At 42.0% G+C, this 22,247-nt stretch overlaps 1 protein-coding gene across 1 annotated transcript; it reads right to left on the bottom strand.

Annotated features, from left to right (window-relative positions):
* Positions 1-925: 925 nt before the first annotated feature.
* Positions 926-17,782, bottom strand: LOC142151078 (dnaJ homolog subfamily C member 18-like). The gene is made up of 2 exons (XM_075206376.1): positions 16,424-17,782; positions 926-3,765 (listed from the first exon to the last, which is right to left on the bottom strand). The coding sequence occupies exons 1-2, from the start codon at positions 16,913-16,915 to the stop codon at positions 2,776-2,778; spliced, it is 1,482 nt and encodes a 493-aa protein (XP_075062477.1). The 5' UTR covers positions 16,916-17,782; the 3' UTR covers positions 926-2,775.
* Positions 17,783-22,247: the final 4,465 nt, after the last annotated feature.

Here is a 22,247-nt window from a genome sequence, read left to right as displayed (position 1 = left end):
TATATCACCCTGCAGGGGGAAGGACAGACTCATAGCTCCCTTCTGTCTGTGTCACTGTGTCACCCTGCAGGGGGAAGGACAGACTCATAGCTCCCTTCTGTCTGTGTCACTGTGTCACCCTGCAGAGGGAAGGACAGACTCATAGCTCCCTTCTGTCTGTGTCACCCTACAGGGGGAGGGACAGACTCATTGCCGTGTCACCAAGAGGCATGCCTAGCAACTCTGCAGCTCTTGAGATACATAGCAGCAGGGAATGGATCATACTTCCCAGTTTTCTCATTCTGTCATCCAATGTCAGAATAGCGTGACAGAGTCCTCAAATCAGGACTGTCCGAGACAGTTGGGAGATTTGGTGCAAATCTGCATAAAAACCAAAGCAACCAATCAGGCATTTCCTGTCATTATATAACTTGCTTCTCAGATGAAAGCTAACAGCTGACTGGTTACTATGGTTTTATTGCATATTTACAATGTTAGTAAATAACCCTCAATGTGCGGCACAGGAATGCAGTGACATATAAGGACTACCGACAGATCTCAGTGATTGCCTTTTCATTAATAGTAAAAACTAATATTAAGTAGTGTAAAACTAATATTAAGCATACTTGCCCACTTTCTCTAGCTCGTTTCCTGGAGACGATGATGGAAAAGTGGAGGTGGGTGGGGCTTGATGTTGCGATTTGTATAATCAACTGGGTGGAACAATTGACTCATCAAGCTCCGCCCAGCCCACCTCAGTATGCTATAAAACTTGAGTAGGCTGGGTTATATGATGCAATTTGCATCATGGCCACGCCCACTGCGATACATGTAAATGCTGTCCGGGAGTCCAGGAGGTCTTCCATTACTTCAGGAATCTCCTGGACATTTCGGGAGAGGAGGCAACCATGATATTTATCAATAAATAAAGACACATACTTCACCATTATTTTCAAATGAAGAAGAGGATCAGTCCTTTTACTCACACTGTATGGAAATTCTACAGTCAATGAGGTTTAATTAGTAACACTGTTCAAAGGTCCAATTCTGCAATAGCATCATATCAACCACTCAGACGTGATCTCTCACCTGTCTGGGTCCCGTTAGGGCGCGGCCGGATGGGAATTTTCTGCAGCATGACGCACCCAAATGAACAGAATATAGGGTACTATAACTGTTTCACCTTATTTGGGACCTGGGTGGAGGTATGGGCTGGATTTCATGACCAGATCAGTTGGTCGTCCGTTTTTTCCCCAGTTAAAATAATTTAAGCCCTGTGTATAGAGATCAGTGGATCTTTATGTTGTGCTATTTCCCCGACAGTATACTCGACTCCCTCTTCATAACCCTAAATCTTCTGACAAACCCTTTCTACTCTTACCCCCCCTTTATGTATTCCTGTATGTATAACGTATATATAAATTACTATACAACTGCTGAAGGACATTTTGTGAACACGCTGACAGTATCCTGTACATCTCCTCATTCTGAGCGAGACTGAGGATAGCTCACCTCTCAGTAAGTTATTGCTTGGTGAGGCCACTAGGTGGCACTGTCGTGTGGTAGGCTTTATAACTAATCAGGGCAAATGATTTGACATGTATCACTTAGGGGGCCTATTGTTCCATGTGCGGCGATAAGGCTGATATTCTATCAATAAAGATATTGCCGGGTCAGCTGAGTATCACCGATACTGGCCCAGTAACTTTCTGCTTGGCTGGGCCAGTCTCGGGATATGCACATGCGAGACCCATCTACTTATGGAGTTGGGATTTCCAATGTTCTACTCGGCCATTTGGGAGGCTGTGAAATGAAATTACATGATTGTCCCCCTGTATTTTACTAGTACTTTATCCATCGGATTTATGAGATATTTGTGTCTGTTGATCTGGCTTATGGTTATGATAAAACGACACATGTATAAAGTAATGGGTAGGGTTTCTCTTTAAGGGCTCGGTCTGATGCATGGCCCTAGCTTATTTTCTTCCGCTGTAGGTAGTCCGCATGACAAAATACCTGGTTGAAGTCCTTCGATGTCTTCTACACTTTCATTGGGGACCACCACTATCAGCTTTTAGAACTTTGCTGTGCCTATTTTCCTATATATGGAGTTTGACGATCATGAACCAATCAGCAATGAGCTTTGGTCGGCCTAGTATGTGTAAGGTAATGAAAACTAACGTCTGATTTGAATGTCTGAGCTCATTGTGGGCTACAAATTATCGTCCATGCCACCTAATTAGTTCAGTAAGTAGTTTTGTTATATATACTGTTAAGTCTCTTGAGTACAATATGTAGTGCAATATAAATAAACAAATACATAAACACTAACATACAACGCTACCGCCTAATAGAACTGGCTGACACCTATTGGACAGAGCCATTCCGCTATATAATAGTTGCATTTCGTCTTCTGCCCGGTTAGGGAATGTTCTGCGGCTTTGTGTAGGGAAGAGTAGGGTTTGGCACTTTTTTCCTTCGGCAGATTTTGAGTCTATATTCACAGTATGCAGAATATCTACCTAAAAAGTATCTCTAAAGTGTAATATGTCCCAGAAGATGTCTAAGACTACATTGAAAGGAAAAAAAAAAAATCTCAGGCAATTAAAGTAACAAACTGTAGAAGTCCTAATAATCTCTAGGTTAGAGGCTCCAATACTTGCAAATTTCCTCTTAGCTTTAATATTAACTGGTGCACACACTTCTGTACGAGTTTGGTGGGACCTCGTGCTCAGTTCCATATAAAAGTCCTGTTAAGATCAGTAGACAGACCCCACCACACTTCTCTGTGCTCCATCAGCCTCCCCTCCGTAAGCCTATGAGGTCCGACAACTTCCTGCAGTTCTCCATCTTGAAGGTATCGGCCTTCTCCCTTAGTCTTTCGTCTCCATAAAGCCGAGCCAGATTGGCGAGGTCTGACCTCTGCTGTTTCTCCTTCCAACATCCAGCTTGCACTTGCTCTGCATACTCCTTCTCCACTGCCCTCTCCAGCTCTACCAGAGCTTGACCTCGGTAACGGGCCTGAAAATTGTGGCCTACAAAATAAGGAACTCCACGGCTGCTTGTTTCCCTGGAGATGGTTAGGCCATAAGAGGGTCTAGGATTGAGGCTGTAAGGTGGCGCTGTGGCAGTCATCTGAGCCACTACAGATACCACCACCAGGATCAGTACTGGTAGGACCTGGATGAAGGCAGAGTAAGCCGTTTTAGGGCGCCCACCTTCTTCCTCTTCCTCCTGTCTTCTCGGCCTTCTAATATTGTGTTTCTCCATTTCCTCACGCCATCTTGACTTTTTGCTGTCTTGTCCCTTCTTATTCCACCACTTTGGACTCGACAGTCCAGCGTCTTGTCTCCTTTCCTGTTGAGTTTTAGGCCTGCCGGTCTCTCGTTTCGCTTCTTTCTGCCACTTTGGTTGTCCATTATCCTGTTTCTGCTCTTTTTCCCACTGCCGTTGCCTTCTTTCTTCATTGTAGGCCTCCTCTCTCCATCTCCTCTCTTGGCTGTTCTCTTGTCCCATACCTTCCCTTTGCCATCTTGGCCTCTCTTGTGCACCCTCATCTGCTGACCACCACGGCCGTCTTCCATCTTCGTCTCTTCTGGTTGACCTTTGCTCTCGTTGATTACCAGCGTAAGCTGCCCGAGCTGGGAAGTGACCCCTGAAGAATAGGTCAAAGATCTCATCGGTGGTCAGGTCCGGTTCGGGAGCAACATACGTCCGGCCTTGCGAGTCGTCGTAAAGTTTCCTCTTAACTGGATCACTGAGCACGGCAAATGCTTTCCCGATCACCTAAAAAAAAAACATTTATGCGTTTCAGTCTGGATGCAACCCACAAATACAATGTATATGCATAATACACAGAGAGTAATGATCAGTGTGCCGTCATTTAAGCTACCACTGGTAAAGATGACTACACACAGTGGAGGCAGCCATTTTGTGGAATTAACTAGTTTGAAGCTTATAACTTCCGTAGCCTTGAGAGACAGAACAGAGTCTAATTTCTGTGGGGTACTGGTTCCTAGAGAATTGTCGTGACGGTAAAATATACCTGATCACCTCAGTGTAACAAAAGGAGATATTACTGCGGCACCCGAACCATACTCGGCTAAAAATGAAACAATTTTTACAAATGATTTTCATCTATAATCGCCATCCTGAGATGGAGGTAACAGAACAGGCCCGTTTTCACCTATTGAAAAATCATTATGTGTCTAAAGCTTGAACAATGTATTTCAGGTGAAAGTACTATTTAAGGTATCAGACGTTATTAAATTAAGTTGCAAAATTCCATTCTCCTCATTCCCCCCGAACCCTATCTATTCCTGTGTCATTATCCTCCCCATTACCCCATATCCCTATCTGTTCCTGTGTCATTATCCTCCATATCCATATCCCTATCTGTTCCTGTGTCATTATCCTCCCCATTCCCCCATATCCCTGTCTATTCTAGTTTCATTATCCTCCCCATTCCCCCATATCCCTATCTGTTCCTGTGTCATTATCCTCCCCATTACCCCATATCCCTATCTATTCCAGTGTCATTATCCTCCATATGCACCAACATACATCTCCTCTCTTGTCTCAAAATATCTCCCAACTCGGCAACTCCGTTCTGCAAAAGATCTGCGTCTCTCATCCACCCTCATTACATCCTCCCATTCCCGGTTACAGGACTTTTTTCGGGCTGCACCCACTCTATGGAACTCTCTCCCTCGCACAATAAGACTCTCCTCTGTTCTACAAACTTTCAAGCGTTCTCTGAAAACCTACCTATTCAGACAAGCTTATAATATTCCTCAACCACCATCTTAACCTCACTACCTTTAGCCTGTTACACAATTTCACACAAGACAACTACCCCCGGAATAACATTGTTGTGTGACAGGATCATTTAGCTTATGAGTCACCCTACCTTTGCAGTCTGGCTGGGCCAAGATGCAAAATGTATACTTAACCTCATGTGTCAATCTCCCATTGTCCCATAGATTGTAAGCTTGCGAGCAGGGCCTTCTCACCTCTTTGTCTGTTTTACCCAGTTTGTTTATTAGTTTATTACGTTTGTCCCCAATTGTAAAGCGCTACGGAATATGTTGGCGCTATATAAATAAATGATGATGATGATATCCATATCCCTATCTGTTCCTGTGTCATTATCCTCCCCATTCCCCCATATCCCTGTCTATTCTAGTTTCATTATCCTCCCCATTCCCCCATATCCCTATCTGTTCCTGTGTCATTATCCTCCCCATTACCCCATATCCCTATCTATTCCAGTGTCATTATCCCTCATATCCATATCCCTATCTGTTCCTGTGTCATTATCCTCCCCATTCCCCCATATCCCTATCTATTCCAGTGTCATTACTCTCCATATCCATATCTATTCCAGTGTCAATATCCTCCCCATTACCCCATATCCCTATCTATTCCAGTGTCATTACTCTCCATATCCATATCTGTTCCAGTGTCATTATCCTCCCCATTTCCACATATCCCTGTCTATTCTAGTTTCATTATCCTCCCCATTCCCACATATTCCTATCTATTCCAATGTCATTATCTGCCAATTCCCCCATAGCCCTATCTGTTCCAGTTTCATTATCCTCCTGTGACTGGATCACTCATAAATAACTTAATGGTATCAATTTATTGAAGGGAAATAGCGCAGGGCGCTGATTTATATAAATTGCCAATGCACTTATTCTTAATATTGTATATATTCTGAGATAGGAAATCGTTATTTCTGAGACCAGTCTAGAAACTGTTTTTTCCTGTCTTCACCTTACTAAAGGATATGCCTTATTTCTGATGCATATATCTGATACAATAGGCCTTTGTGGATGGAGGTCTTGTGTGTATTGGGATGTATTTAGTATGGAAGTGTCATTGTTTAGGATTTGTAAGGTTGCTAGTGGAAACCTCCAATTAGGCATATGTGCAAGGGAGTCTGATAGCAGGAAGTACTAACGAACTTTTGTGATGAAGTGTCATGCCTGCTCTGGCCAAGGCACAGCAGGAGGTCATTACTGCGTGGCCTTTTGCTTAGAGTGAATTTCATCGATAAGCGCACATTTTGTTAGCTGTGCAATACATGCAAATCCATGTTTGTGTAAATTGAGTATATCCTGATGCTAAAAATAGCCGTATCTGAAATGTATAAATGCACTGACTTGTACACTGAAATGTGTTCTTCTGATATCAACTGACCTGATCACTGGGACCTTTAACCAGTGAGAGCAAATAAACATCTTGCTTCAAAGACCTGCTTGGAAACATCTTCAATATTGCTGTATTCCTGTGATCTACAGATTAGACCCTAAATCTAATCTGTTCTCCTGCTGTCTCTGAGGTTTGGACCCAAGCTTTTCCAGTACCACCGCTCTGCCTGTTACCCAGCAGCCCTGGTCAATGTGATAGACCAGGGGGGATCCAATCACAGCAACCCGGATCCATAGTAAGAGATCCGGAGTACCAGCCCAGGTACACCAGCAACGAGATACGCTAGCTGCGTCATTTACCCAGAAGAAACCCGGTACTGGATGCCGGTAAGGAGTCCAGTGGTGGCAGCTTGTGTAAGCCCCTCCTACTGCGCTTTTTGGATAACGAAAGGGAACGGTGGCAAAGTAAGCCCAGCCGGTTCCCAGTAACAACACACAGGGTGGCATAGGCGGTCCATCCTGTCACACCTCCCCATTCCCTCATATCCCTATCTATTCCAGAGTCATTATCCTCCCTTTTCTCCCATGTCTCTATTCCAGTGTCATTATCTGCCAATTCCCCCATATTCCTATCTATTCCAGTGTCATCCCCCACTCCCCCATATCCCTATCTATTCCAATATCATTATCTGCCAATTCCCCCATAGCCCTATATATTCCATTCCAAAATCCCACCGGTCGGCTACCTCTCTTTCTCATTCCTTCTTCCCTTCTCCCCCTTCCTCGACTCTGTCTCCGTTTCTCCCGTCTCTCCGTCTCATCCATGTGTCTGTCTGTCTTCCCCTTCCTTTAGATTGTTCGCTCCTTTGAGCAGGGCTCTCCTACCTTCTGTTTCCATCACTTTAACTGCGCTCTCCAGCTACTCAGCTCTCCTCCTCTCAGTCCCTCTGCCCTCTGTCTCCTCTCGCTTCTCTCCGCTCCCCTCAGTGACTCTCAACCTGTCATCCGTGCCCACCCTCTTGGGCCATAGTTACCTGCCTGTACTCACTTTTCCCCTCCCTCCCTCTTTTTCATGCTGTGCCTGAGCCCCCAGAGTTATAGTGCTTACTGTTACTTGTACTGTGCTGTTTCACCTTGTACTGTGCCATTGTTTGTCCTTGTACGGCGCTACGGATACTTTGTGGCGCCCTATAAATAAAAATTAATAATAATAATAATAATAGTCATTATCCTCCCTTTTCTCCCATATCTCTATATATCCCAGTGTCATTATCTTCCCCATTCCCCCATATCTCTATCTATTCCAGTGTCATTATCCTTCATTCCCCCATATCCCTATATCCCTATCTATTCCAATATCATTATCTGCCAATTCCCCCATATCCCTATCTATTCCAATATCATTATCTGCCAATTCCCCCATATCCCTATATCCCTATCTATTCCAATATCATTTTCTGCCAAAGCCCCCATAGCCCTATATATTCCATAGTCATTATCCTCCCTTTTCTCCCATATCTATATATATCCCAGTGTCATTATCCTCCCCATTCCTCCATATCCCTATCTATTCCAATGTCATTATCCTCCCCATTCTTCCATATCCCTATACATTCCAGTGTCATTATCCTCCTCATTCTCCCATATCTCTATCTATTCCAGTGTCATTATCCCCCATTCCCCTTATCCCAATCTATTCCAATGTCATTATCTGCCAATTCCCCCATATTCCTATCTATTCCAGTTTCATTATCCCCCCACTCCCCCATATCCATGTCTCCTTATCTATTCCTGTGTCATTATTCTCCCCATTCCCCATATCCCTATCTATTCCAATGTCATGATCTGCTAATTCCCCCATAGCCCTATATATTCCATAGTCATTATCCACCCATTCCCATATATCCCTATCTGTTCCAGTTTCATTATCCTCCCCATTCCCTCATATCCCTAACTATTCCAGGGTCATTATCCTCCCTTTTTCTCCCATATCCCTATTTATACCAGTGTCATTATCCTCCCCATTCTCCCATATATCTGTCTATTCCAGTGTTATTATCCCCCATTCCCCATATCCCTATCTATTCCAATGTCATTATCTGCCAATTCCCCCATATTCCTATCTATTCCAGTGTCATTATCCCCCACTCCCCCATATCCCTATCTATTCCAATATCATTATCTGCCAATTCCCCCATAGCCCTATATATTCCATAGTCATAATCCTCCCTTTTCTCCCATATCTCTATATATCCCAGTGTCATTATCTTCCCCATTCCCCCATATCTCTATCTATTCCAGTGTCATTATCCTTCATTCCCCCATATCCCTATATCCCTATCTATTCCAATATCATTATCTGCCAATTCCCCCATATCCCTATCTATTCCAATATCATTATCTGCCAATTCCCCCATATCCCTATATCCCTATCTATTCCAATATCATTATCTGCCAATTTCCCCATATCCCTATATCCCTATCTATTCCAATATCATTATCTGCCAATTCCCCCATAGCCCTATATATTCCATAGTCATCATCCTCCCTTTTCTCCCATATCTCTATATATCCCAGTGTCATTATCCTCCCCATTCCTCCATATCCCTATCTATTCCAATGTCATTATCCTCCCCATTCTTCCATATCCCTATACATTCCAGTGTCATTATCCTCCTCATTCTCCCATATCTCTATCTATTCCAGTGTCATTATCCCCCATTCCCCATATCCCAATCTATTCCAATGTCATTATCTGCCAATTCCCCCATATTCCTATCTATTCCAGTTTCATTATCCTCCCCATTCCTTAATATCCCTAACTATTCCAGGGTCATTATCCTCCCTTTTTCTCCCATATCCCTATCTATACCAGTGTCATTATCCTCCCCATTCTCCCATATATCTGTCTATTCCAGTGTTATTATCCCCCATTCCCCATATCCCTATCTATTCCAATGTCATGATCTGCTAATTCCCCCATAGCCCTATATATTCCATAGTCATTATCCACCCATTCCCATATATCCCTATCTGTTCCAGTTTCATTATCCTCCCCATTCCCTCATATCCCTAACTATTCCAGGGTCATTATCCTCCCTTTTTCTCCCATATCCCTATTTATACCAGTGTCATTATCCTCCCCATTCTCCCATATATCTGTCTATTCCAGTGTTATTATCCCCCATTCCCCATATCCCTATCTATTCCAATGTCATTATCTGCCAATTCCCCCATATTCCTATCTATTCCAGTGTCATTATCCCCCACTCCCCCATATCCCTATCTATTCCAATATCATTATCTGCCAATTCCCCCATAGCCCTATATATTCCATAGTCATAATCCTCCCTTTTCTCCCATATCTCTATATATCCCAGTGTCATTATCTTCCCCATTCCCCCATATCTCTATCTATTCCAGTGTCATTATCCTTCATTCCCCCATATCCCTATATCCCTATCTATTCCAATATCATTATCTGCCAATTCCCCCATATCCCTATCTATTCCAATATCATTATCTGCCAATTCCCCCATATCCCTATATCCCTATCTATTCCAATATCATTATCTGCCAATTTCCCCATATCCCTATATCCCTATCTATTCCAATATCATTATCTGCCAATTCCCCCATAGCCCTATATATTCCATAGTCATCATCCTCCCTTTTCTCCCATATCTCTATATATCCCAGTGTCATTATCCTCCCCATTCCTCCATATCCCTATCTATTCCAATGTCATTATCCTCCCCATTCTTCCATATCCCTATACATTCCAGTGTCATTATCCTCCTCATTCTCCCATATCTCTATCTATTCCAGTGTCATTATCCCCCATTCCCCATATCCCAATCTATTCCAATGTCATTATCTGCCAATTCCCCCATATTCCTATCTATTCCAGTTTCATTATCCTCCCCATTCCTTAATATCCCTAACTATTCCAGGGTCATTATCCTCCCTTTTTCTCCCATATCCCTATCTATACCAGTGTCATTATCCTCCCCATTCTCCCATATATCTGTCTATTCCAGTGTTATTATCCCCCATTCCCCATATCCCTATCTATTCCAATGTCATGATCTGCTAATTCCCCCATAGCCCTATATATTCCATAGTCATTATCCACCCATTCCCATATATCCCTATCTGTTCCAGTTTCATTATCCTCCCCATTCCCTCATATCCCTAACTATTCCAGGGTCATTATCCTCCCTTTTTCTCCCATATCCCTATTTATACCAGTGTCATTATCCTCCCCATTCTCCCATATATCTGTCTATTCCAGTGTTATTATCCCCCATTCCCCATATCCCTATCTATTACAATGTCATTATCTGCCAATTCCCCCATATTCCTATCTATTCCAGTGTCATTATCCCCCACTCCCCCATATCCCTATCTATTCCAATATCATTATCTGCCAATTCCCCCATATCCCTATCTATTCCAATATCATTATCTGCCAATTCCCCCATATCCCTATATCCCTATCTATTCCAATATCATTATCTGCCAATTTCCCCATATCCCTATATCCCTATCTATTCCAATATCATTATCTGCCAATTCCCCCATAGCCCTATATATTCCATAGTCATCATCCTCCCTTTTCTCCCATATCTCTATATATCCCAGTGTCATTATCCTCCCCATTCCTCCATATCCCTATCTATTCCAATTTCATTATCCTCCCCATTCTTCCATATCCCTATACATTCCAGTGTCATTATCCTCCTCATTCTCCCATATCTCTATCTATTCCAGTGTCATTATCCCCCATTCCCCATATCCCAATCTATTCCAATGTCATTATCTGCCAATTTCCCCCATATTCCTATCTATTCCAGTTTCATTATCCTCCCCACTCCCCATATCCATGTCTCCTTATCTATTCCTGTGTCATTATTCTCCCCATTCCCCATATCCCTATCTATTCCAATGCCATGATCTGCTAATTTCCCCATAGCCCTATATATTCCATAGTCATTATCCACCCATTCCCATGTATCCCTATCTGTTCCAGTTTCATTATCCTCCCCATTCCCTCATATCCCTAACTATTCCAGGGTCATTATCCTCCCTTTTTCTCCCATATCCCTATCTATACCAGTGTCATTATCCTCCCCATTCTCCCATATATCTGTCTATTCCAGTGTTATTATCCCCCATTCCCCATATCCCTATCTATTCCAATGTCATTATCTGCCAATTCCCCCATATTACTATCTATTCCAGTGTCATTATCCCCCACTCCCCCATATCCCTATCTATTCCAATATCATTATCTGCCAATTCCCCCATAGCCCTATATATTCCATAGTCATTATCCTCCCTTTTCTCCCATATCTCTATATATCCCAGTGTCATTATCTTCCCCATTCCCCCATATCTCTATCTATTCCAGTGTCATTATCCTTCATTCCCCCATATCCCTATATCCCTATCTATTCCAATATCATTATCTGCCAATTCCCCCATATCCCTATCTTTTCCAATATCATTATCTGCCAATTCCCCCATATCCCTATCTATTCCAATATCATTATCTGCCAATTTCCCCATATCCCTATATCCCTATCTATTCCAATATCATTATCTGCCAATTCCCCCATAGCCCTATATATTCCATAGTCATTATCCTCCCTTTTCTCCCATATCTCTATATATCCCAGTGTCATTATCCTTCCCATTCCTCCATATCTCTAACTATTCCTGGGTCATTATCCTCCATTTTTCTCCCATATCCCTATCTATACCAGTGTCATTATCCTCCCCATTCTCCCATATATCTGTCTTTTCCAGTGTTATTATCCCCCATTCCCCATATCCCTATCTATTCCAATGTCATTATCTGCCAATTCCCCCATATTCCTATCTATTCCAGTGTCATTATCCCCCATTCCCCATATCCCTATCTATTCCAATAACATTATCTGCCAATTCCCCCATAGCCCTATATCCCTATCTATTCCAATATCATTTTCTGCCAATTCCCCCATAGCCCTATATATTCCATAGTCATTATCCTCCCTTTTCTCCCATATCTCTATATATCCCAGTGTCATTATCTTCCCCATTCCCCCATATTTCTTTCTATTCCAGTGTCATTATCCTTCATTCCCCCATATCCCTATATCCCTATCTATTCCAATATCATTATCTGCCAATTCCCCCATATCCCTATCCCAATATCATTATCTGCCAATTCCCCCATATCCCTATATCCCTATCTATTCCAATATCATTATCTGCCAATTCCCCCATATCCCTATCTATTCCAATATCATTATCTGCCAATTCCCCCATATCCCTATCTATTCCAATATCATTATCTGCCAATTCCCCCATATCCCTATATCCCTATCTATTCCAATATCATTATCTGCCAATTCCCCCATAGCCCTATATATTCCATAGTCATTATCCTCCCTTTTCTCCCATATCTCTATATATCCCAGTGTCATTATCCTCCCCATTCCTCCATATCCCTATCTATTCCAATGTCATGATCTGCTAATTCCCCCATAGCCCTATATATTCCATAGTCATTATCCACCCATTCCCATATATCCCTATCTGTTCCAGTTTCATTATCCTCCCCATTCCCTCATATCCCTAACTATTCCAGGGTCATTATCCTCCCTTTTTCTCCCATATCCCTATCTATACCAGTGTCATTATCCTCCCCATTCTCCCATATATCTGTCTATTCCAGTGTCATTATCCCCCACTCCCCCATATCCCTATCTATTCCAATATCATTATCTGCCAATTCCCCCATAGCCCTATATATTCCATAGTCATTATCCTCCCTTTTCTCCCATATCTCTATATATCCCAGTGTCATTATCTTCCCCATTCCCCCATATCTCTATCTATTCCAGTGTCATTATCCTTCATTCCCCCATATCCCTATATCCCTATCTATTCCAATATCATTATCTGCCAATTCCCCCATATCCCTATCTTTTCCAATATCATTATCTGCCAATTCCCCCATATCCCTATCTATTCCAATATCATTATCTGCCAATTTCCCCATATCCCTATATCCCTATCTATTCCAATATCATTATCTGCCAATTCCCCCATAGCCCTATATATTCCATAGTCATTATCCTCCCTTTTCTCCCATATCTCTATATATCCCAGTGTCATTATCCTTCCCATTCCTCCATATCCCTAACTATTCCTGGGTCATTATCCTCCATTTTTCTCCCATATCCCTATCTATACCAGTGTCATTATCCTCCCCATTCTCCCATATATCTGTCTTTTCCAGTGTTATTATCCCCCATTCCCCATATCCCTATCTATTCCAATGTCATTATCTGCCAATTCCCCCATATTCCTATCTATTCCAGTGTCATTATCCCCCATTCCCCATATCCCTATCTATTCCAATAACATTATCTGCCAATTCCCCCATAGCCCTATATCCCTATCTATTCCAATATCATTTTCTGCCAATTCCCCCATAGCCCTATATATTCCATAGTCATTATCCTCCCTTTTCTCCCATATCTCTATATATCCCAGTGTCATTATCTTCCCCATTCCCCCATATCTCTTTCTATTCCAGTGTCATTATCCTTCATTCCCCCATATCCCTATATCCCTATCTATTCCAATATCATTATCTGCCAATTCCCCCTTATCCCTATCCCAATATCATTATCTGCCAATTCCCCCATATCCCTATATCCCTATCTATTCCAATATCATTATCTGCCAATTCCCCCATATCCCTATCTATTCCAATATCATTATCTGCCAATTCCCCCATATCCCTATCTATTCCAATATCATTATCTGCCAATTCCCCCATATCCCTATATCCCTATCTATTCCAATATCATTATCTGCCAATTCCCCCATAGCCCTATATATTCCATAGTCATTATCCTCCCTTTTCTCCCATATCTCTATATATCCCAGTGTCATTATCTTCCCCATTCCTCCATATCCCTATCTATTCCAATGTCATGATCTGCTAATTCCCCCATAGCCCTATATATTGCATAGTCATTATCCACCCATTCCCATATATCCCTATCTGTTCCAGTTTCATTATCCTCCCCATTCCCTCATATCCCTAACTATTCCAGGGTCATTATCCTCCCTTTTTCTCCCATATCCCTATTTATACCAGTGTCATTATCCTCCCCATTTTCCCATATATCTGTCTATTCCAGTGTTATTATCCCCCATTCCCCATATTCCTATCTATTCCAGTGTCATTATCCCCCATTCCCCATATCCCTATCTATTCCAATATCATTATCTGCCAATTCCCCCATAGTCCTATATATTCCATAGTCATTATCCTCCCTTTTCTCCCATATCTCTATATATCCCAGTGTCATTATCTTCCCCATTCCCCCATATCTCTTTCTATTCCAGTGTCATTATCCTTCATTCCCCCATATCCATATATCCCTATCTATTCCAATATTATTATCTGCCAATTCCCCCATATCCCTATCCCAATATCATTATCTGCCAATTCCCCCCATATCCCTATATCCCTATCTATTCCAATATCATTATCTGCCAATTCCCCCATAGCCCTATATATTCCATAGTCATTATCCTCCCTTTTCTCCCATATCTCTATATATCCCAGGGTCATTATGCTCCCCTTTCCCCCATATCTCTATCTATTCCAGTGTCATTATCTTCCCCATTCCCACATTTATTCCAGTGTTTTCCTTCTATGCCATCACCTCCTGATTGCCAGGACACAGCCCTTGAACCTATGCATTAGTTTGACTCCTGACATTTACACTATCCGGGCACAGCATTATCAGACAATCTGATACTTTCACAGCACTGTTGGTCAGGACATAACCGGGGCTTCTGGGAAATGCATCTCTGAACGCGGCAATAGTGGTTCTTTATTACACTCTACCTGGGATCTGAATGAGCCAAGTACAACAGATCACGACTAATACATGGAGAGGAGGACCAGTAGGAGCTGGGATGCTGGATGCTAGGGCACAGACTGACATGATGGGTATGAGAGTGTGGTAGGTGTACTGTGCAGATGTGTAGAGAGAGTAAGGCTGGCATAATGTGAGTGGGCATTAGGTTGATATAATGTAACGCTGCTGGGTATGTGGTCGTCGGCTTGACATTCATTTGGTCGACATTCAGAAAGTCGAGAACATTAGGTCGACAATTTGAATGTTGACAGTATTATTATGTTGATAATTGAAATGTAGGAAGTATTATTAGGTCAAAAATTTGAATGTCGACAGTATTATATGGTTAGTATTAGGGTTAGGGATAGGGTTAGGATTAGGGATATGGTTAGGGATAGAATTAGGGATATGATTAGGGATAGGATTAGGGATAGGGATAGTGGGCCTGATTCATTAAAGATCTTAAATGAAGAGGTATCTTATTTCAGTCTCCTGGACAAAACCATGTTACCATGCAAGGGGTGCAAACTAGTTTTCTGTTTTGCACATAAGTTAAATACTGACTGTTTTTTCATGTAGCACACAAATAGTTGATAGCTTGTTTGTACACTGACATTTAAAGTTGATATTTGTGTGCTACATGAAAAAACAGTCAGTATTTAACTTATGTGCAAAACAGAAAACTAGTTTGCACCCCTTGCATTGTAACATGGTTTTGTCCAAGAGACTGAAATAAGATACCTCTTCATTTAAGATCTTTAATGAATCAGGCCCAGGGTTAGAATTAGGTATAGGGTTAGGATTAGGAAATGGGTTAGATATTATTGTCGACCTAATAATACTGTGTATATTTGAACTGTCAACCTAATAATACTGTCTACATTTAATTTGTCGACCTAATAATATTGTTGATGTTATTATTGTCAACTTTCCAATCCTGTCTATACTATAGTGCCAACCTTATACATTGTGATTATGCAACTATGGAACATATGTGTCACACCCCACTGCTGTGTAGAACATGTTGGTAAACGTCCTGTATAATATATAATATCTAGTAAACCTGTATGCTGCTTACTGTTTTGTAGGATGCTTTGTAAGCTTATGGGATCTTTACCTATAAAAAGGAGGCAGTCACTATTGCATACCCATTGTCCAGCTATTACCATTGACGCACCCACTGGAAATGTTTAATTAATTTCTGGCTTGTAACATTTCCCCACTGGCTAACTTTTGGATAGATGTGTCAAGGGCGGCCTTATCCCATGATATAATTATACATTCTGCATACATAAGCACCTTCCCTCTGCCAAGTACACATACTACCGTTAGTCTTGTCTCACTATCCATATTCACCTTGAAGGCTTCCGTAGCCCCTGGGGAGCTGTTTTTGTCAGGGTGGTACCGTAGCGCCAATTTACGATAAGACTTCCTTATCATCTCCTCGCTGGAATTCCTTCTAACTCCCAGGACACTGTAATAATCCTCACTGTCATCAAAGCCTTGTGTCACCCTCTCCTCTTCTTCTTCTTCCTCCTCCTCCTCCTCCTCCTCTTCGTCGTCTTCTTCTTCCTCTTGCCACTCTGGCCTGCTGCAGTTCCCGCAACCTGCATGATGGTTGCGGTTATCCCAGCATCCGCGCTGGTCATAAGGGTCGTGGGTTGGTTGAAAGTAGGTTCCCTCTGCTTCAAAATACCCGCCTCGAATGGCCTGTATCAGGGCGGCAGCATTCCGCGTGGGGTAGAGGCTTTGGGCCTGGTAGAGATAATTCAGCGCGTCCCCCGTCCTTCCGCACTCCAGGCGCACTCGTGCAATCTTGATCAGCATCTCGGCTCGCTGGCGCTCCATGTTCGCTGCCCCCGTCTCCTACTGACAGTATTCGAGGCTTTACAAGGTGAAGTCCACGGTTAAAAATCGTCTTGGATAAATCCCAGATTTTCACTTTAGCTTCAAAATGTCCTAATTCTCTGACAGTGGTTATCCCATGGGGGGGGTGCAATCTTGATAAATATAGCTTTTGCCCCCGCTCAGTACAATAAATAATAAATAGAATGAAGTTAAAATATCCTAAATGAATTGATAAACAGAAGACTTGCTTTGGATAACATAATGACACGTTGCTTTGCATATAAAGCCCATTGGCGACACGGTCCATGCAAGCGACTTCTCAGGTTTAGTTATCATTTGTAGAGGTGTTACGATGGTGTAAGTGCACGTCAATACAACACAACATCTAGCGTGCAATCAGCTGATCCTCAGTGGTTATTTGAAACAGTCCGACCCCCCTGCAGAATTTTAATGCTCTGTAGAGTGTGGTTTCTCAAGCACCTTCCTAGCTGGAATCTCCTCGCCGGGTTCTGCAAGCGTAAGGGAAGGAATATGATGCAGCTGCCACGGTCACTTATCCTGGGATTTGCTGAGCGTTGAATGCAGTAGATTTAAATAGCGGAACCAGATGATGCCAATGACAGCACAGTGTGTCTGTTGTACTATAGCCACCTGCACACAGTGATGTGAAAAAAAAAAAATGCTTATCCCAGTAGCCCCCCCCCTCCCTGTATAGATTAATTAGCCACCATCCAGGAGCAAGGCATCGTATATCACTGGCCTGCTTTCATCTGCCAACCCCCATCAGCCAGCCCTATAAAAAGCCATAGGAGAAGAGGCCGGGAGTATCCTACAGGCTGAAAACAACATTTGACACACTACTGACAGCAGCAGCTGATCCAAAGCCCACGCTGCTTCCTTCCTGGCCTGAGGCATGCTGGGAAATGCAGTTTTCTAGATCAGCAGACAGAGCCCATCTGGGTCTCTTTACATCTCTGCAGTGCATGCTGTTGTTTCTTGTAGAGTAAAGTACATTTCTATTTGAGGGCCCCGTACTGTGAAAACAGGTTGGATGGTGATTTTTACACCAAATGCGGTAATAAAAATGGTTTTAGTAACAGCGATCCTGCGTCAGAATTATAAGCGGTATCCGTTTTTCTTTGCTAATGTCAATTTATTTAGGTTTTGTGTATTCTGAAATGATGTGACGTTTTCCACGATGTTGTTGCAGCTTTACATTGCAAAACCAGAGAACAAAACAAGCCCGCGCTCGGTATATATCCCACATTATATATGGTACCAGCTGCTTGGCAACAAGCCCGCACTCGGTATATCCCATATTGTATGTGGTACCAGCTGCATGGCAATATAAATGCCCATATATGTATACAAAACAAAAAGACAGTTGTCAGCGCTTATTCTTTACACGGCATATCTGTGTGTGTCTAGCAAAATGAAAACATGTTGTATTAGTTCATATTTTGATCAAAACATTTAAGCCTGCATCCCAGCGTCAAGGACACCTCATTATATGCAGGTCCTACACTGACCTATATGTTTTAAACACCATTAAAATGCAGTTGGGTGGGATACATAATACCTACAATCGTGTATGTGACGAAACGAGGTCCCACTGGACTGAGGACTTTTAATTCATCACCCATTTCTTACAGTTCAATGTACTTTTTAATCCTTGGTCCGGTCTAAGTATATACACCAGAGCATCAGGTTATTATGTGTATTATTTCTTGTTATTAGGTACATTTTACCCTTGCTATTACGTGCAATATTATATGTATTAGAAATATAAAGAATATTGCCATATTGTGTGAAAGTAACAGGACAGCAGAAGTCCTTTTGCTTGTGTTAGCTACTGTAATTACCATTTGTGTCAAATGTCCATTGTTATGAAGTGTGGCTTAAGCTGGGTACACACTACAGAATTTTCCACCAAATTTTTATGACGATCGATTTTACATGCGATCGATGGTCCGATCTCTCGGTCCATGGACTGCATACACACTAGCCTTGTTTAAGACGATAAAGGGAAGAGCAGACGTCCCTTTAGCGACTTTTTACAGCCATCTTGTTGTGAGCAATGATTGCAATTTCGTACACATCGGTCGGAAGTTTATACACACTACACAGCGGAAACGAGATTGTTACGAAAATATTAAACGGTATGACCAACCAAATGAGGCGTCAATCGCCCATTTGGACAGACTTTCGACCATCGTGTCACTGTACACACTGACCCGACTTTTGAACGAGCGGTCGTATGTCGGCTGATTGAGCCCATTATTGGACGAAAACCGTGTAGTGTGTACCCAGCTTTAGATCTGGGTTGTAATCAAAACGATTTCTGAATGACTTTTAAGATAGCTTTAAACCTAAACCAAACAGGAATAGGAATCAACCTGGCGCTGACTGTAAGTAACCCAGATCTAAAAGAGCGTATGAGGCGAAATCAATTACTAGAACAATATTAAACCACCTTTAAAACCTTGAGAGATGTTCCATGCAGCTTCTTTAAAAAGTTGTCGTGTTGCAACTTCTAATTGATTAAACTATAAAGAATAAAATAGGAGAAAGAAAGAAGCTCAAAAAGGGAGACTCTCAAGGATAAAATAGACAAGATGTTAAAATAACTAGCTAACAGCCCAAGTTAATTAGCTAGGTCAACAGGTAATCTGAGAGGTAATTAGGTTAGAACTTCTAGATGATATGCAATGTGCCTCCAAAGTAATATACTGGCTGAAATAGCATTTGGAAATGTATTAATATGTATCAATATAATGTTATTGTATCAAAATGTATCATAGACTCAGATTGCGTAACACTGCAGATACAATGTGTCAAATGTCTTAATGTTTCACGCAAGCATGAAGTGTCATTCCCTGATGTAATATTGTAACCCTTTGTTAAGTGTATACAGCCAAATAGTTAATTCAGGCAAGCCATTCAATTGTATAATCAAGGTAACAGAAACAGTATGTCTAACAGTTAAATAATTTAAGTGTCTACAGATAGACCTCTGCTGAAAGGAGGAAGATTCCTTGTGTAGACTGCCAGGAATAAAACGGTCGAGGAGAATACCAATAGAGGGTATTCTAACTTGGAGGATCCTGGTGTACAAGGAAAAAGGACTCTGGGCAGGCATTGTAGTCCGGTCGTAGGAAGCCCTACCAGGACAGGCTCTGTTTGCGCCAGTATCCCAGGCTGGGCAACATAGAAACTGTCTAACTAAGCAGTAGCGTTAATACTGCGGGAGGATAAGACTTTGAAGGATACTGAGATTCTTTCTTTGGAGTTCTGACTGGAAGAGGCTGCTGGAGGGTACACACTACCATGTACCCTGTACCTTATGGTCTTGTGCTGTCATAATAAAGCCTTACTTTTAAATACATTCTGGTCTACCTGAGAGAGTTGAATCCCACAGAGGGTAACCACCATCCCAGCTAAGGTACAATTTAAGCACAGTGGTTGTTCCTAATTTACAGAGCTAGTCCTAGGTTTTAAATAATTGTCCCTTGAAATTGTAGGCAGAAGTGGAGAGGTGAGCGAGGAAGATCAGTCTTGCTGCAGCGTTGAGTATAGATTGAAGAGGAGAAAGACAGGAGTGGTGGAGGTCAGGTCAAGAGAAGGGAGCAGTAATCAATGCAAGAAATGATCAAAGAATGGATGAGAGCTTTAGAGGCATCATTGGAAAGGAAGCGTCTGTTACGAGTGATGTTACAGAGAAAGAATCAACAGGATTCGGCAAGAGATTGAATGTGGACTTGAAGGAGAGAGAGGATTCAAGGATGACCCCCGGGCAAATGACTTGGGGAAGAAAGCAAATGGTGGTATTATCAACAGAGGGGGAGTGTGGAGGAAACTCTTGAGAAAGGGAAGCCAATAAGTTTGGTTTTGGCCATGTTGAGCTTTAAAAAATATTGGGGCATCCAGGAGAAAATAGCAGAGAGACAGCAGGACACATGAGACAGGAGGGACGGGGAAAGGTCAGGAGATGACAGGTAGATTTGGCTGTCGTCAGCATAGAGGTGACACTGGAGGCCAACGGAGCTGATGAGTTCTTCCAGGGAGAAGATGTGCAAAAAGAAGTGCAGGGGGCCAAGGACGGAACCCTGCGGGACGCCTACAGGAAGCCGGGCTGGGGGGGGGGGAATGAGCCATTTATAAACTAAATATACATTGTAGAAGTCGTATAATTGGATGAACGAAAGTATATTGGTTAATATTGTTTTACCGTGCGATTGCGATCAGTATGCCACGTAACACGTGGCATGGCTGGATCACACGGTAAAATGTGCACACACACACTCGCACTCTCACATTTAGTTATTTATATATTTCATATTATAATGGTTCCATTCCCCAGGGATTTATGAGCAGATGGTATTTAGTTCATACATTATATATATATATATATATATATATATATATATATATATATATATATATATATATATATATATACATTAAGGTTATATGTACACTTTAATGATAGGTTCAGGTTACAGGAAACATGTCATGTTTAGTATCATTTTAATCCCCTACTCATCAGCAGTTGTCCAGTTCATTCACCAAAGGGATCGCGCCATTGCATACTCTAGTTAGCGATGTTAGGGAATAAATGTTTAAAATGTTACTGACTGTGTATTGTGAATAGACTAGCTTAAACTGGTTTCTGAGCGGGAGAATCATCTATAATGTTGACCCTCACCCTTGGAGGGGGTTGTTTGAACTAGCCTATGACCTGCATTACACTAGACCCTCCTGAAGCCTGGACCTATAGAAGCAAGCCACGTCATCTGCATTGTTTTCTCTGTAACACTGAGTGTATATAATATAGCTTTGCTGGTACTAGCCCAGTCATTCTCTGACCACAGTATTCTGGAGTGAAGTACTGTTGCTGGTACCAGCGGAGCGCAGGCGAGTGCGGCGGTATGTATGTATCTTTTGGCATCGGCTGTACTGTATTTTATTTATGTATTGAACTGCTAAATTTTGCATCTGCTAAATAAATTGTTTGTGCTTTGGAAACACAAGAAATCGCTTAGACATTGCTTATTGGAAAACAATAAAATTACTTTAATAACATCTATAAACTAAATGTATATAAAATGATTAACAATTATAAAAGAGGGCCAATGTTAAAACAAGGTAAATTACATTTGTTAAACTAAAATGCAGAACACAAACAGCAACACCAGCAACCTGCTTGATGATCACAGTGGATTCACCTTGTACTCAGCTTTATATAATTAATTACATCCCAAATAGCACACAGATAGCAAGATATGCCGTAAATATATACACATGAGAAGTAAAGGATCAGTGATATAGGGTA

This window comes from Mixophyes fleayi, chromosome 4 (genome assembly GCF_038048845.1).
Source record: "Mixophyes fleayi isolate aMixFle1 chromosome 4, aMixFle1.hap1, whole genome shotgun sequence".
NCBI lineage: Eukaryota > Metazoa > Chordata > Amphibia > Anura > Limnodynastidae > Mixophyes > Mixophyes fleayi.
The sequence above is the reverse complement of the archived record's forward strand: the minus strand, read 5'-3'. Positions and strand labels throughout refer to the sequence as shown.

Excerpts from the sequence above, each read along its gene's own strand:
- LOC142151078 (XM_075206376.1), bottom strand. The coding sequence starts at position 16,915 with ATGGAGCGCCAGCGAGCCGAGATGCTGATCAAGATTGCACGAGTGCGC. Across the intron at positions 3,766-16,423 it reads GGGCTACGGAAGCCTTCAAG|GTGATCGGGAAAGCATTTGC; the intron begins GTGAATATGGAT and ends TTTTTTTTTTAG.